We start from the raw sequence: 13,641 nt of genomic DNA, 5'->3' as shown, positions 1-13,641 counted from the left end.
TGTGACTTGCCAGTACATTCAATGTACTGACCTATAGGGCTGCAACGTCTTATGTTGCAGGAATTTTCTACGACGAGCAAGAGTTACATTGTAGGGTTACGGTCTACACTCAACTTGCCGTTGGCGTTGATGGGACTCCACATCCTTATGTTTGTTTCCGCTAAGACTTATGAGGTATATATCAGTTTTATGTTATTTATACATGTATTGCACTTTGATATATACATTGATGTAATGTGTGTGTCAGCATACCGATCCAGAGATGGCACAGATACACAGAGGCTTCACCATTTGAGGTCGGGTCGCTACATTTGATTACACTATCAAAGCGTATATTCCAACTCCGAGAGGTTTGCACCAGACCATAAACGGACCGCTGGAGCTTGCACACTTTGTTAGCACCTTTTGGATCGACAAAACCTTCTGGTTGCATCATATACAACTCTTCTTTAAGATATCCATTAAGGAATGCAGTTTTGACATCCATTTGCCAAATTTCATAATCATAAAATGCGGCAATTGCTAACATGATTCGAATGGACTTAAGCATCGCTACGGGTGAGAAGGTCTCATCGTATTCAATTCCTTGAACTTGTCGAAAACCTTTCGCAACAAGTCGAGCTTTGTAGATAGTAATATTACTGTCAGCGTCAGTCTTCTTCTCGAAGTCCATTTATTCTCTATGGCTTGCCAATCATCGGGCAAGTCAACCAAAGTCGACACTTTGTTCTCATACATGGATCCCATCTCAGATTTCATGGCCTCAAGCCATTTTGCGGAATATGGGCTCATTATCGCTTCCTCATAGTTTATAGGTTCATCATGGTCAAGTAACATGACTTCCAGAACATGATTACGTACCACTCTAGTGTGGATCTTACTCTGGTTGACCTACGAGGTTTGGTAGTAACTTGATCAAAACTTTCATGATCATCATCATTAGCTTCCTCACTTACTTGTGTAGGGATCACCGGAACTGATTTTTGTGATAAACTACTTTCCAATAAGGGAGCAGGTACAGTTACCTCATCAAGTTATACTTTCCTCCCACTCACTTCTTTCGAGAGAAACTCCATCTCTAGAAAGGATCCATTCTTAGCAACAAATATCTTGCCTTCGGATCTATGATAGAAGGTATACCGAACAGTCTCTTTTGGGTATCCTATGAAGACACATTTCTTTGATTTGGGTTCGAGCTTATCAGGTTGAAGCTTTTTCACATAAGCATCGCAACCCCAAACTTTAAGAAACGACAACTTGGGTTTCTTGCCAAACCACAGTTCACAAGGTGTCGTCTCAACGGATTTCGATGGTGCCCTATTTAACGTGAATGCAGCCGTCTCTAAAGTATAACCCCAAAACGATAGCGGTCAATCAGTAAGAGACATCATAGATCGCACCATATCTAATAAAGTGCGGTTACGACGTTTGGACACACCATTACGCTGTGGTATTTCAGGTGGCGTGAGTTGCGAAACTATTCCGCATTGTTTCAAATGAAGACCAAACTCGTAACTCAAATATTCTCCTCATGATCAGAACACAGAAACTTAATTTTCTTGTTACGTTGATTTTCCACTTCACTCTGAAATTCTTTGAACTTTTCAAATATTTCAAACTTATGTTTCATCAAGTAGATATACCCATATCTGCTCAAATCATCTATGAAGGTCAGAAAATAACGATACCCGCCACGAGCATCAACACTCATCGGACCGCATACATCAGTATGTATAATTTTTAATAAGTCTGTTGCTCGTTCCATTGTTCCGGAGAACAGAGTCCTAGTGATCTTGCCCATGAGGCATGGTTCGCAAGCATAAAGTGATTCATAATAAAGTGATTCCAAAAGCCCATCAACATGGAGTTTCATCATGCGCTTTACACCAATATAACCTAAACGGCAGTGTCACAAATAAGTTGCACTATCATTATTAAACTTATATCTTTTGGCTTCAATACTATAAATATGTGTATGACTACTATCAAGATTTAGTAAAATAGACCACTCATCAAGGGTGCATCACCATAAAAGATATTACTCATATAAATAAAAACAACCATTATTCTTTGATTTAAATGAATAGCCATCTCGCATCAAACAAGATCCAGATATAATGTTCATGCTCAATGCTGGCACCAAATAACAATTATTCAGGTCTGAAACTAACACCGAAGGTAGATGTAGAGGTAGTGTGCCGACGACGATCACATCGACTTTGGAACCATTTTCCACGTGCATTGTCACCTCGTCCTTAGCCAATCTTCGCTTAATCCGCAGCCCCTGTTTCGAGTTGCAAATATTAGCAACAGAACCGGTATCAAATACCCAGGCGCTACTGCGAGCATTAGTAAGGTACACATCAATAACATGTATATCAAATATACCTTTCACTTTGCCATCCTTCTTATCCGCCAAATACTTGGGGCAGTTCCGCTTCCAATGACCAGTCCCTTTGCAGTAGAAGCACTCAGTCTCAGGCTTAGGTCCAGACTTGGGCTTCTTCACTTGAGCAGCAATTTGCTTGCTGTTCTTCTTGAAGTTACCCTTCTTCCCTTTGCCCTTCTTCTTGAAACTGGTGGTCTTGTTGACCATCAACACTTGATGCTCCTTCTTGATTTCTACCTCCACAGCCTTTAGCATTGCGAAGATCTCGGGAATTGTCTTATCCATGCCTTGCATTATTATAGTTTATCATGAAGCTCTTGTAGCTTGGTGGCAATGATTGAAAAACTTTGTCAATGACATTATCATCAGGAAGATTAACTCCCAGCTGAGTCAAGTGGTTGTGGTACCGAGACATTCTGAATATATGTTAACTGACAAAACTATTCTCCTCCATTTTGCAGCTATAGAACTTATTGGAGACTTCATATCTCTCAATCCGATCATTTTCTTGAAATATTAGCTTCAACTCCTAGAACATCTCATATACTCCATGACGTTCAAAACATCGTTGAAGTCCCGGTTCTAAGCCGTAAAGCATGGCACACTGAATTATCGAGTAGTCGTCAGCTTTGCTCTGTCAGACGTTCTTAACGTTGTCAGCAGCATCTGCAGCAGGCTTGTCACCCAGCGGTGCTTCCAGAACGTAATTCTTAGAACGTAATTCTTCTGTGTAGCAATGAGGATAATCCTTAAGTTATGGACCCAGTCCCTGTAATTGCTACCATCATTTTTCAACTTAGATTTCTCTAGGAACGCATTAAAATTCAACGAAACAACATCACGGGCCATATTTAAAACAAATCAGGAGCTAGCCAACTCGCTCCCACGGTGATCCCACGATGTCATGCATTCGCGACCGTTAGATCATCCTCGTTCTGAGCCTGGGCCGTCAGATCTTTACCTTTGGTAAATTTAATATTCACCCGTTGGTAAGTTTCTTTAGAGTATGACTAGTGGGTTCGTTTCTGGCATCTATCGACTGGGTGAAACGTCGCGCAGGTGCGTTTTGGACAAGGGCAGTGATCTGCGCCGGCGCGCCGGCCCAACTTTTGGGCCGGTCAAGCCCTAACCGTTCGATCTGGCCTCCAGGAGTCATCCGATCTGGCCTCTCCCATCTCGATTTGTTTTCTTCGTCCTAGTCAACGCATACCAGAAAAAAATCCCCCGCCTCTGCCCCCACGCGACTCTGCCTCTTGGGTACAGCTCCGCGAGGGCAACAGCCGCCGCCCGCCGCCCGCCGGCCGTCCACACCCCGAGGCCTCACATCCCCTCCCCTACTAGCCGAAGAACCTTCTCCTGCTCATCGATTTCAGTTTGCAGCTCTGTCTAGACTCGTTGCAACTCCCTGACATCGATGCAAGAAACCTCACTGCTAGTAGCAAAAATCAACGACAGTTGCGGCACTGCCTCGTCCCTATCCATCCCAAAATGTGCTACAGAAAACGAGATGCTGGAAACAGCAGTCGCATTTGCTGGAACTGACGGCTATGGGTGTTGCCACCAGCAAGACGAGCTGCTGGAAATGGCGGTCAAATTTGCTGGAACCGGTGACTGCGTATGTTGGGACCGGCAAAATCAAATGTTTGAACCATGGTTGCCAAAAGCTACTACCGGTGAAAAAATTGCTACAACCGACGAATCAAAAAAAACTACTATCAAAAAGGAATTGCTGCAACCGGCAAAATCAACAGGAAGCTACTGTCGGTGATTAGAAAAGATGCAAGCGACTAATCAAAAAGTTGCAACATGTGATTCTGAAACTGGTACTGGCGATTCAAAAAGCTACAACCAGCTGAACAAAATGCTACAACCAGTGATTTCAAAAGCTGGAACCAGTGATTTCAGAAAAAAAAATGCAAGAAATAGATTATGAAGAAAAGTTTGAAAGGAATGATTTAAAAAAAGATGCAACCGGTTTAGAAGGAAGCTACAACCGACGATCCAAAAAGCTACAGCCGATGGGCATAAAAAAAGGCAGATTTTCCACCGGCCATGGCTATTGGAGAGTGGGGGGGGGGGGGGGGGGAGGTCGCCGGAGTTGCAGCCGTCGGCCATGCCCAGCAGTGAGCTCGTGGTTTTTGTGGTGGCTATGGAGGTGCTCAACGCAGCAGGCTCAGAGTTGTTCCGCGGCGGCGATTCACAAGCGGTGGAGAAGGCAAGGCCATGGCTGCTGCGGGGGAGAGAGCATGAGAGGACGAGGCGAGATTGAGAGGACGAAGCATCTCCATGGCGGCCACGTGATAGGATCCAGAGACAGACAGCAGGCCCGCTCGCTTGTTCTAAGTGGGGAAAGGAAGACGATGCAATTGCTAGTTTGCTACCAGAGAGAAAAGTGTGGTTGAGAAGAAGAGATAAGGCTAGAGGAGAAAAAGATAAGGTGAGAGAGACAAGCGGCCCCGCTTTTGCTGCTTCACTGGGACGCGTGGCGTGCGCGACCGGCGCAAAGTTTAGCCGGCGCACCGTCCCGAAACGTTTACCTTTGGACAATCCTCTCCTCGCGCGCAGCGTGCTTCCAGTGGGTCGTGGAACCCTAGACCCCTTTCCCCAATCCCACGGCCGCCTCCATCCTCCCGTGCTCCACCCCGAGCGTGCCCGGGCTCCTCCTCCTCCTCCTCCTCCTCCTCCACCACCATCCCTTCTCTTCTCACTCTTCCTCCTGTCGCAACCGCCTCCTCTTCTCCCTATCTTCCTCCTCCTCGCCCCACGCGACCCCTCTTGTGCCGCTCGTCTCCACTTCGTTGCCGCCATAGATCGAGGAGGACGGCGCGATGACGACCATGATGCATTAGACATCCCAGATCGACGACGCCATGGAAGCCATGAGAGCTGGCCGAGGAAGAGGGGGCAGGGCCGCAGGCCATGAAGGGCATGGCGGCTGCGGGCGGAAGCAGCATGGGTTGAAGGAGCGGCGGATGTGGGCAGGGTCATAGGTTGGGGAACACTCGTCGGCTGGGCGACAGCAAGCGCCGGTGAGTGCAAGCATGCGTTTCCAGAAGCGTCCTCTCCTACAAGGCAGGCAAGGACGACGTCGTCGCCCTCGCAGGTCCTCCTCCCATCCCTTTTGCTCCCCCTCCCCTGCCTCCTCACCTTGCCTTTGAGTCCGACGCAATGTAAGAGAGCCCGCAGGCAAGCTCAAGCTGGAGGCGATGAAATCCCTCTCTTGTGCCAGAATCTAACTTCTTATTTGTGTAGTGTTCTTTTGCTTCTATGTACCGTACCATGGTTGTGCTCTGACCAGATCGTTCCCATTTGTTTTGCAGGTTCTACGATCTGTTGCATATCTTTTCTTCTCGTTAAGGTTAGCTGCTCTATTTCCTAGGTACACGTGTATTATCGTTTATGGGGGTGCTATCATGGTACTTCGTCTGCTGATCATTTTAATGTTCTGGATCTGGGGTGTGGCTGCAGGAGAGGGGAGGCGGCCAATGACAGGGAGAAGGAGCAGGTCGTCGAGGAGTGCAAGCAGAAGGGTAAGATGTGTATTTTTTCATATTTTTACAGATGATCTTGCTGTTTTGCAACATGTATTGCAATTCCAGGGATTATCCTTTTGCTTATTTAGTATTTCCTATGTTCTCTGAAGATTAATTTTGGCCCATACAGTTTCCGGTGACTGGAAGTCCGAAACTGATGACAGGGCATATTGTTTTGGTTATGAGTGGTTGGAGATATTGTGGCTTGATGTCCCTGGAGCAGTCAGACCCTTCCAAGATAGGTGAGCCTGATTTCTTCTGCAATTCTTCCACCACAGTACATGAAAAGGAATATGTTCTACCTATCGGCACCATTTCTTGTGGAGGATTGGTGCTTCCCCTTTATTTTGTCACACTTTGGTGTCCTTGAGTTCAAAATAGATTCACCTTTGTTCTTATTCTGCACACAGGTCGAGCGACGGTGAGCACATCCGACGCCAACACACCAAGGTGAGATTCACCCGTTCTTTCTCTCCCCATGCCGCCTCCTCCCTTCGGCCCTGATTCATCGGCGCGTGCAGACACCTTTCCTTCTTTGACTTCTACCCTCTTTTTCGAAAAGCAAAAAAGAAGCAGGAGCAAAACGAAAGTGAGCACCATAGAAAGGATGATTATAAGCAAGCGACAAGAACAAGCCAATGGGCATGGCATTTTCAAGCGTCAAGAACAAGCCGACGGGCATGGCATTTTATGCAAAATGAGCAGAGGTAATGTAATATTGTATTAGTCGAGACTTGAGGGTACTGTCTAAACAAAATGTATACAGTTGGCAAAGAATTTAATGTACATACATAGTACATTATGTGATGTATAATGTTCAATTGGCCTCCCAATCATAGTATGGATATTTTCAATATGGGTGGCATTCAGGCTTAGTTAGTTTCCTCTCATTCTTGGCATCAGATGACATCCATAGGTGGGATCCATTTTCATATTAGTATATAGCCCTACTATTTAAATGGTTCCGATTGAATTTTTATGCTCTGAAATAAATAATTTCTCCAGCACCGGATTTATGTCGTCATGGATATATATTATTGGTCTTTTGGCCAATATATAGGTAAATGCATCGTTACCAACCGCTGGAAAAAAGTTTGTATTCAGCATGGTCAATCTAAATAGATGAGCGATGGAGATGGATATTTCTATGCTTTTTTAGAAGATGCTCTGAAGTTAATTGTTTGTGATGCTTATTTGTAATGCGTTTTTTGAAATAGAATTGGTTCTTCGCTGTGATTTTTTTAGACCTAGGTTCGTACATTATTGATGCGTGCATTGCTTATGAAGAACACAGCCGCAGCTGATGTATTCATGTGTCGTCCCTTCATATGGTACTATATTTAAATGTTCCTGGCCACTGCAGCCGCTACTTATCAACTTATAAACATTTGGTTTGCTCATGTGTCTTAGAACAACCTTTTAGCACCTGTATGTGAAATAACAAGCGTAGCGTTCTCATTTATAGGACATTTATTTTTTTCACTTTCATGCTAGAATGACTTTTGTTGTGCTATTTAAAACAACCGTGTTGATCTCAATAACACAGGGATACATAGAGCTAGCCAGTGCAAGCTTCTGGTTTGGTTGCTGTAAACATACTAAGGTCCCTACCATATGTGAAAATAAGGAAATGTTGGTGTTAGCTGATGCACCACTTTCCTTTCATGATGTTATAGTTTGAACGGTTGCTCATGGGATTTGTCTCGTGCAGAGACCAGGCGTGGGACTGGTGCTTGGTAGCAGCAGTGATTCCTTCAGGCATTTCGATTCCAGTAACCACAAGTTCTAGGGAAGATGTATGTTTCCTACAAAGGGTTTGAGTTTGAGAGGCACAAAAGAAGTTACAAGTGTTGCAGCTTATTTGGCTTTATAGTGACATGTATCGACAAACGATTGTTATATTCAGTATGCTAGGCTGTGTCCTATTTATCATGCAGATTCTGTATTAGGTGCTCGATAGAGGTAACAAAAGCTAACAGAGATCAGAATATATTTTTACTTATATTTTTGTCTTTCTTTTAGTTCTGTGTAGTCTTTATTTACCATGTAATGATTAGTTTGAATGCTTATAGTGGTGATACTTTCCCTATAAATTTGTTGGGTAGATTATAATTTCGCTACTTGATTTAGGATAGTATATGGTTCTATGATACAGGATTTAGAGGAACATATATGGGATTTAGTTTTTCAGGTCACACTTGTCCCATATTCTGTTACTTTCCCTGTTGATTTTAGCTTGCAATTGAGTAAGATGCAGGTTGGGAATTCTCCCTTGTGTGTCAGAGTCTGAAGTATTTGACCATTTGGGTTCACTTCTATCATGTGTTGTATCCTTCCTCTATTTTAAGATTTACTAGGCACATGCATGTTAGTTGTTGTTTCAAACATGTCAATGAAAGGTAATAATGCTAAAATTGGTTCCCCAAGGGCCAAGGTGGTGATGATCACTTTGTGCTTCTTTTCCTACTTGTTCTAAAAATGATTCTTCTGGGTGATGTTGATTTAGGTTTTTGTGGTCGTGTCATACACCAATTACCGTCGAGATGGGTAATGGTATGGGAATGGGGCTCCAAGGATGTGAAAATGGTCGGGAAGACAGAGTTAGCAGCGACATGTGTCCTCAAGTAATTTCTTGCCAAAGGTATGCTATAGATACAACCAGCTTCAGAGACATGCCTAGGTAGCTCTCCTATACAGGTCCTTGTTGATCTTTGTTGGTTAAAATATGTGTTGCTGTGACCTTGAGAACATTTTTTTATCTTATTACTGCAGTTTTGTTTTTTCACTCAAACATATAGTGGTTAGTGTTGTTAATCCATACATAGCCGTATTTGTAGGTTGATGTTATCATATCTTTCATTCAATATCTTGTGCAAAGTTACATGCGTATTTTTCTTTCTTTAGGCCGTCCACCCGTTTGATTTCTGGACCCATATTTTAATGGTTCTCTTGCAGGTGATGTCAAGGTTAGCTACTGTGATCAAGGAAATAACATGTATCTGTGTGGTTTGTTCTTGCTGTTGATCGGCCGTTGCTGTGTTTAAGGTATGTTGTGCCCGGTGCTACTTAATGCTATATAAAACCTATAGCTATACATAAAACGCCTTGATATGCAAATAACCCAGTTAAAATAAATGGGTTGCGCCATCTAGCATTACATGACGACATGCCAAACACTTTGCCACCTAGGATAGTCTATATTTGTATTTCATTCTGTTATCTCATATTTCCAGTAAAAAAAACTCTTCGCTTTGGGGTTTTGGAATAATTTTCAGGAAGTTGGTGACGAGTTAGTAGAACTTATAGAAATGTCGCTTTCATTAGACAATGACATGCCAAAGACGCCACTGCCTAAGGTAGTCTTTGGACTTAAGCTATCTCATATGTACAATAACAAGATTTGTCGCTTCAGTTTTTAGAATAATCATTGATAAGTTGGTTAAGAATTAGAGCTAAAGTTACGCTCATGAGTAGTATTTGTTGTACAAACATCCAGTTAATTCTTGAGATACAATAGAGACACTATATTTGTAGCGACCCGACCTCAGACGGTCAAGTCTCTGTGCTTAAGTGTCATCCCTGGATCGGTATGCTGACACATACAGTACTCGAGGATTTATAATAGAGGTAAATCACATGTATAAAGTAACGTAAAATACTATTACCTCAATCCAAATAGCGGAAGTAACAGGGTTGTGGATTCCCATCAACACCAACGGCAAAGTTGAGTGTAGAAATTGTAACCCTAACGTATCACTTACTCGTCGTAAGAAGTCCTGTAACATGAGACGTTGCAGCCACAAAGGGTCAGTACATTGAATGTACTAGCAAATTCACACCATAGAGAAATGATGAACAATGGCTATCACTACATGCATATATGGCTAGTGGAAAAGCTCTATGGTTATAAGGTTTTTGCGAAAAGTCAATTTTTCCCTACTGCAAAGGAATAAATTTTATTTAACTATCATGGTGGTTGTTAACATTGAGAGTGTAGACACCCTATCAATCCCAATTAAGCATCACCATTAAAACCCAACAAGATTAATTAAAGTCACATGATGAGATTCACATGATAATCCAAGTACTAGATACTCAAGACGTCCATAACCGGGGACACGGCTAATCATGATTAGTTTATACACTCTGCAGAGGTTTGCGCACTTTTCCCCACAAGACTCGATCTCCTCCGTTGGATTTCTCGCACTACATGGTGTTTGAGAAACGGATGACCGAGACAGTCTTTCAGAAGCCTTTGCACCTTACGATGGGTAGACCGTACCACCTACTACCCCTACATCTGCTAGTCTACCACTGTAAGAGTTCACACGACTTAATCAACTATGCTAGAGCCCATAATAGCTTGTGGATGCACACGGAAGTTTCTAGTATGAATAATCTCATGATCCCTTTGAGCCTGGGTGGCGGTTCATAAAAAAAACAGGCAATCGCTGGAATACCCAGGTGCCTAAACAGGCAATCGCTGGAATACCCAGGTGCCTCAATCCATCCAGATGTGTGTTAAAGTTGTCACCTTAAGTAAACCATTAATTAACAATCTCACATCTGTCATGAATACTCTCAAACCCAATCCACATCTATGAGCATAGCATAGCAGTATAAGCATAACGTAATAGTAACTCCTAAGGTTTGAATGCAGGGCAATAGGTTCCTACCTCATCAACTACTTCCCAATACCCACATGTTATCAATCCTACTCATGCAATGTTTGAGGTTGAAACTAATGCATAAAAACTAGGTATGAAAGGAATATGATCAAAGTGTGAACTTGCCTGCAATGTTGATGAAGATGATTCGCACTCAAAACTCCTGATGGTTCTACTTGTCACACTCCGGTCAATCTATCGTAAGCAAGCAATAGTAACCACACATAAGCAATCACTCAAAAGATCATAAAGAACGAAGAAGACAATTCGGAAAACATCAAAATCAAGCAAATCACTTTTGCAACATAAAATAATTTCTAACAGTACCAAAATTAAGTGAATTTGGCCTTATCAGAAAGTTTAGGTCAAGAGCTTCGATTTGCAAAAAGAATCAACTCAAACAATCAATCAAATCTATCTATTTATATAACATTCCAAAATTTAGGATTTTGGGATGTTACAATATTAGTACTACTTTAGTCAAATACATTGTCCACTAGTTGTTGTAGTGAAATGTAGCTCTAGCTATTAATTTACAGAATTGTCGAAAATAGCCCCTACAGAATTACAAAGAGCGAGAATAAGGAAGTTGGCAAACTTAGTGCTTCATGTTATTTCAGTAGAAAGGAAATAGAAGAGAATTCTCTGTCTAAGAGGGATGGCATTGATTTAAAGAAAGAGACTTACCTTCGGAAATCATATTGCACTTATCTACAAGATTTGGGGATGCGGCTCAAAGTGTAAGATATTTTATGTCCTTCTATGCATTTATCGATATTGTAGCCTGTTGGTGACTGTCCCTTACTTATCCAAAAACATTGAGTTCTGCTACTTACCCAACCAGATGTTAAATATTTCAAAATGCATCTTTATATTGTCATTGTATCGTAATTGCTTCTCCTGATGTGTTTTTGTTTTACACCAGCATATATTTGGTCCAGAGATATTCAATTGTTTGTCTGATAAGATAATATTTTACTTCTTTATGGAGCACTCTTATGGCAAGCACATTTTTCTGGATGAACTGCTGGTTGGTTTTTTCTCCATAAATACGATAAATTATCATATCATATGAAATGTTAAGATATACTGAAAATATGCCCTGTATGATGGTGGTCTGGCATTTTAGAATTGTTTTGGGCAATTCATGTTTGTATGCATTTTTTCTTTTGGCCCTTGAAGGCATCTTTAATAGTTTGCAATTGCGATAGAAATTGTTGTGCTCGTATCTTTAGTTTTTATTACAATTGGTCGAGCTACAACGAGTGCGTCTGATTCCAACTCATCAAGGTGAGCTCCCTTTTTTATTCTTCTCAGGTAATGAGGCGTCAGTGTAGGCCCAATCTTTTTGTTTGTTGCTTTGAAGAGTGTTGTCATGTTGTGGAAAGGCAACATGTGCTTGATATGTGGAGTTGGTGTTGAGCCTGGCGGTAGTAGACAGGGAAGGCACCCATCTCACTTGATCTTGAGAGTTGATTCATATCTTTTTTTCTTGACCTGATTGAGTTCCTGTATATGCAAGGATAAAGAAGAAGGGGCATTGTCGTGGTTGTTGCTTAAGGTGTTGGTCAGGAGCTGATTGTCGGGACTGATGACAAGAACGGAGAGCAGGATGAGTATGTCAACATGATGTTCCTTGATGTTGGCCTTCTTTTATAAAGTTCACATGCAACTCTCCTCCATGGTTAGAAAAAACTAATTTAAATGTTTTGTTTCTTTGGTGGTTACTCACTTCTCTTACCGTTGTTGTATCAAAACAATTGTATTTTCGTTGATAGCCACTTGGGCTCATTTTCGAGGAGAATGAGATGTGGAATAAACTACTCTAAAATGGTTGGTTCCCTTCAAACAGTTTATTAGCTAACTAATTTTGGCTGCTGGTGCACATGATACAATTGTGCTCTGTTGTTGCCATCTTGCATTTTATGTGAGCTTAAGCAGACAATCAATTAAACTTTTACTAAGTTCTTACCGTATGTATTTGCTCAAACACAATTACTGAAAAATTTCAAATATTTTTAGCAAGTACATGGTTTTAAATGGGACTCGGTGCCATTTAGCGCGATGGGCAGTGTTATAGAAATATTTTTTTGGTGCAACAGTTATACACTTTTTTTCAAACTTGAATTTCACAATGTGATAAACATTTTCAAAAGAGTATGGTTTAATATATGGGCTTTCTACAACGAGTACTGAATATGTCCTTGCAAAAGAAACTATTTTCATCCACAACATGACTTTAGCGAGTACTGAATATGTCCTTGCAAAAGAAACTATTTTCATCCACAACATGGCTTTAGCGGGTCTCTGCACCATTTGGCGCAACGGACAAGAAATCGCACTGGTCCGCGGTTGAGGAAACGCCTCTGTCACCCAACTGAGGAACCGAGAAAGAAAGGAAGGGGATAGACATTCTCCGCTGGATCCGTCCCCTGCCGCTTCATATTCAACTCGGTCCACATGCATCGCTCTATGTCGGCTGGGCTAAATAACATATGAGCTATCCTAATACCTCCTAATCCCTATATCTCTGTATGTGCACAACAAAGACATGTTTTTTCCCTTAGGTTTCTTATCTTTTTCCTTCTTTTTTTCAGGTATGGACTATCATAATACCTCCTGATCCCTATATCTTCGTATATGCATAACAAAGACATGTTTTTTCTTAGGTTTCTTATCTTTTTCCTTCATTTTTTGCAGGAAAAAGATGCACGGTCAGGTTTCTCATCATGATAACCATGTTTTCAAACTTGCTAAAAAAATACAACTATGCCAACTTTACTCTCTCATCATAGTGATCATATTTTCAAACTGAACATATTCATATTATGCAAAGTTTCCCTTTTCCCAGACTATTAGTTAACAACGTAATAAACATGTTTAAAAAATAGCATGCTTTAGTTGAAGGTTCTTGCAGCATGAAACTATTTTCATCGACAGCATGTCTTTAGCAGGTCTTTGCGCCATTTGGCGCAATGGGTCAACTAGTATCTACAACAACATAGACATGTAAAAATACTATCAGGTACTAAGTTCATGATAAATTAAAATT

General features: G+C 41.7%; 1 protein-coding gene across 1 annotated transcript; it reads left to right on the top strand.

The window, feature by feature from the left end:
- The first annotated feature begins 4,502 nt into the window (after nt 1–4,502).
- On the top strand, nt 4,503–12,457 carry LOC123153282 (uncharacterized). Its single transcript, XM_044572477.1, has 10 exons — nt 4,503–4,648; nt 5,315–5,492; nt 5,710–5,747; nt 5,858–5,919; nt 6,053–6,164; nt 6,333–6,372; nt 6,493–6,629; nt 8,429–8,563; nt 8,878–8,967; nt 11,210–12,457. The coding sequence occupies exons 1-9, from the start codon at nt 4,503–4,505 to the stop codon at nt 8,879–8,881; spliced, it is 852 nt and encodes a 283-aa protein (XP_044428412.1). The 3' UTR covers nt 8,882–8,967; nt 11,210–12,457.
- Nucleotides 12,458–13,641: the final 1,184 nt, after the last annotated feature.

This window comes from Triticum aestivum, chromosome 7A, assembly GCF_018294505.1.
Source record: "Triticum aestivum cultivar Chinese Spring chromosome 7A, IWGSC CS RefSeq v2.1, whole genome shotgun sequence".
NCBI classification, from domain to species: domain Eukaryota; kingdom Viridiplantae; phylum Streptophyta; class Magnoliopsida; order Poales; family Poaceae; genus Triticum; species Triticum aestivum.
This window is presented reverse-complemented; position numbering and strand designations above follow the sequence as displayed.

Bases quoted from the DNA above. Each gene is read 5' to 3' on its own strand.
- LOC123153282 (XM_044572477.1), top strand. From the start codon at position 4,503: ATGCCCAGCAGTGAGCTCGTGGTTTTTGTGGTGGCTATGGAGGTGCTC. The intron at 6,165-6,332 runs GTGAGCCTGATT...TTCTGCACACAG, and splicing joins GTCAGACCCTTCCAAGATAG to GTCGAGCGACGGTGAGCACA. The intron at 6,373-6,492 runs GTGAGATTCACC...AAAGCAAAAAAG, and splicing joins TCCGACGCCAACACACCAAG to AAGCAGGAGCAAAACGAAAG.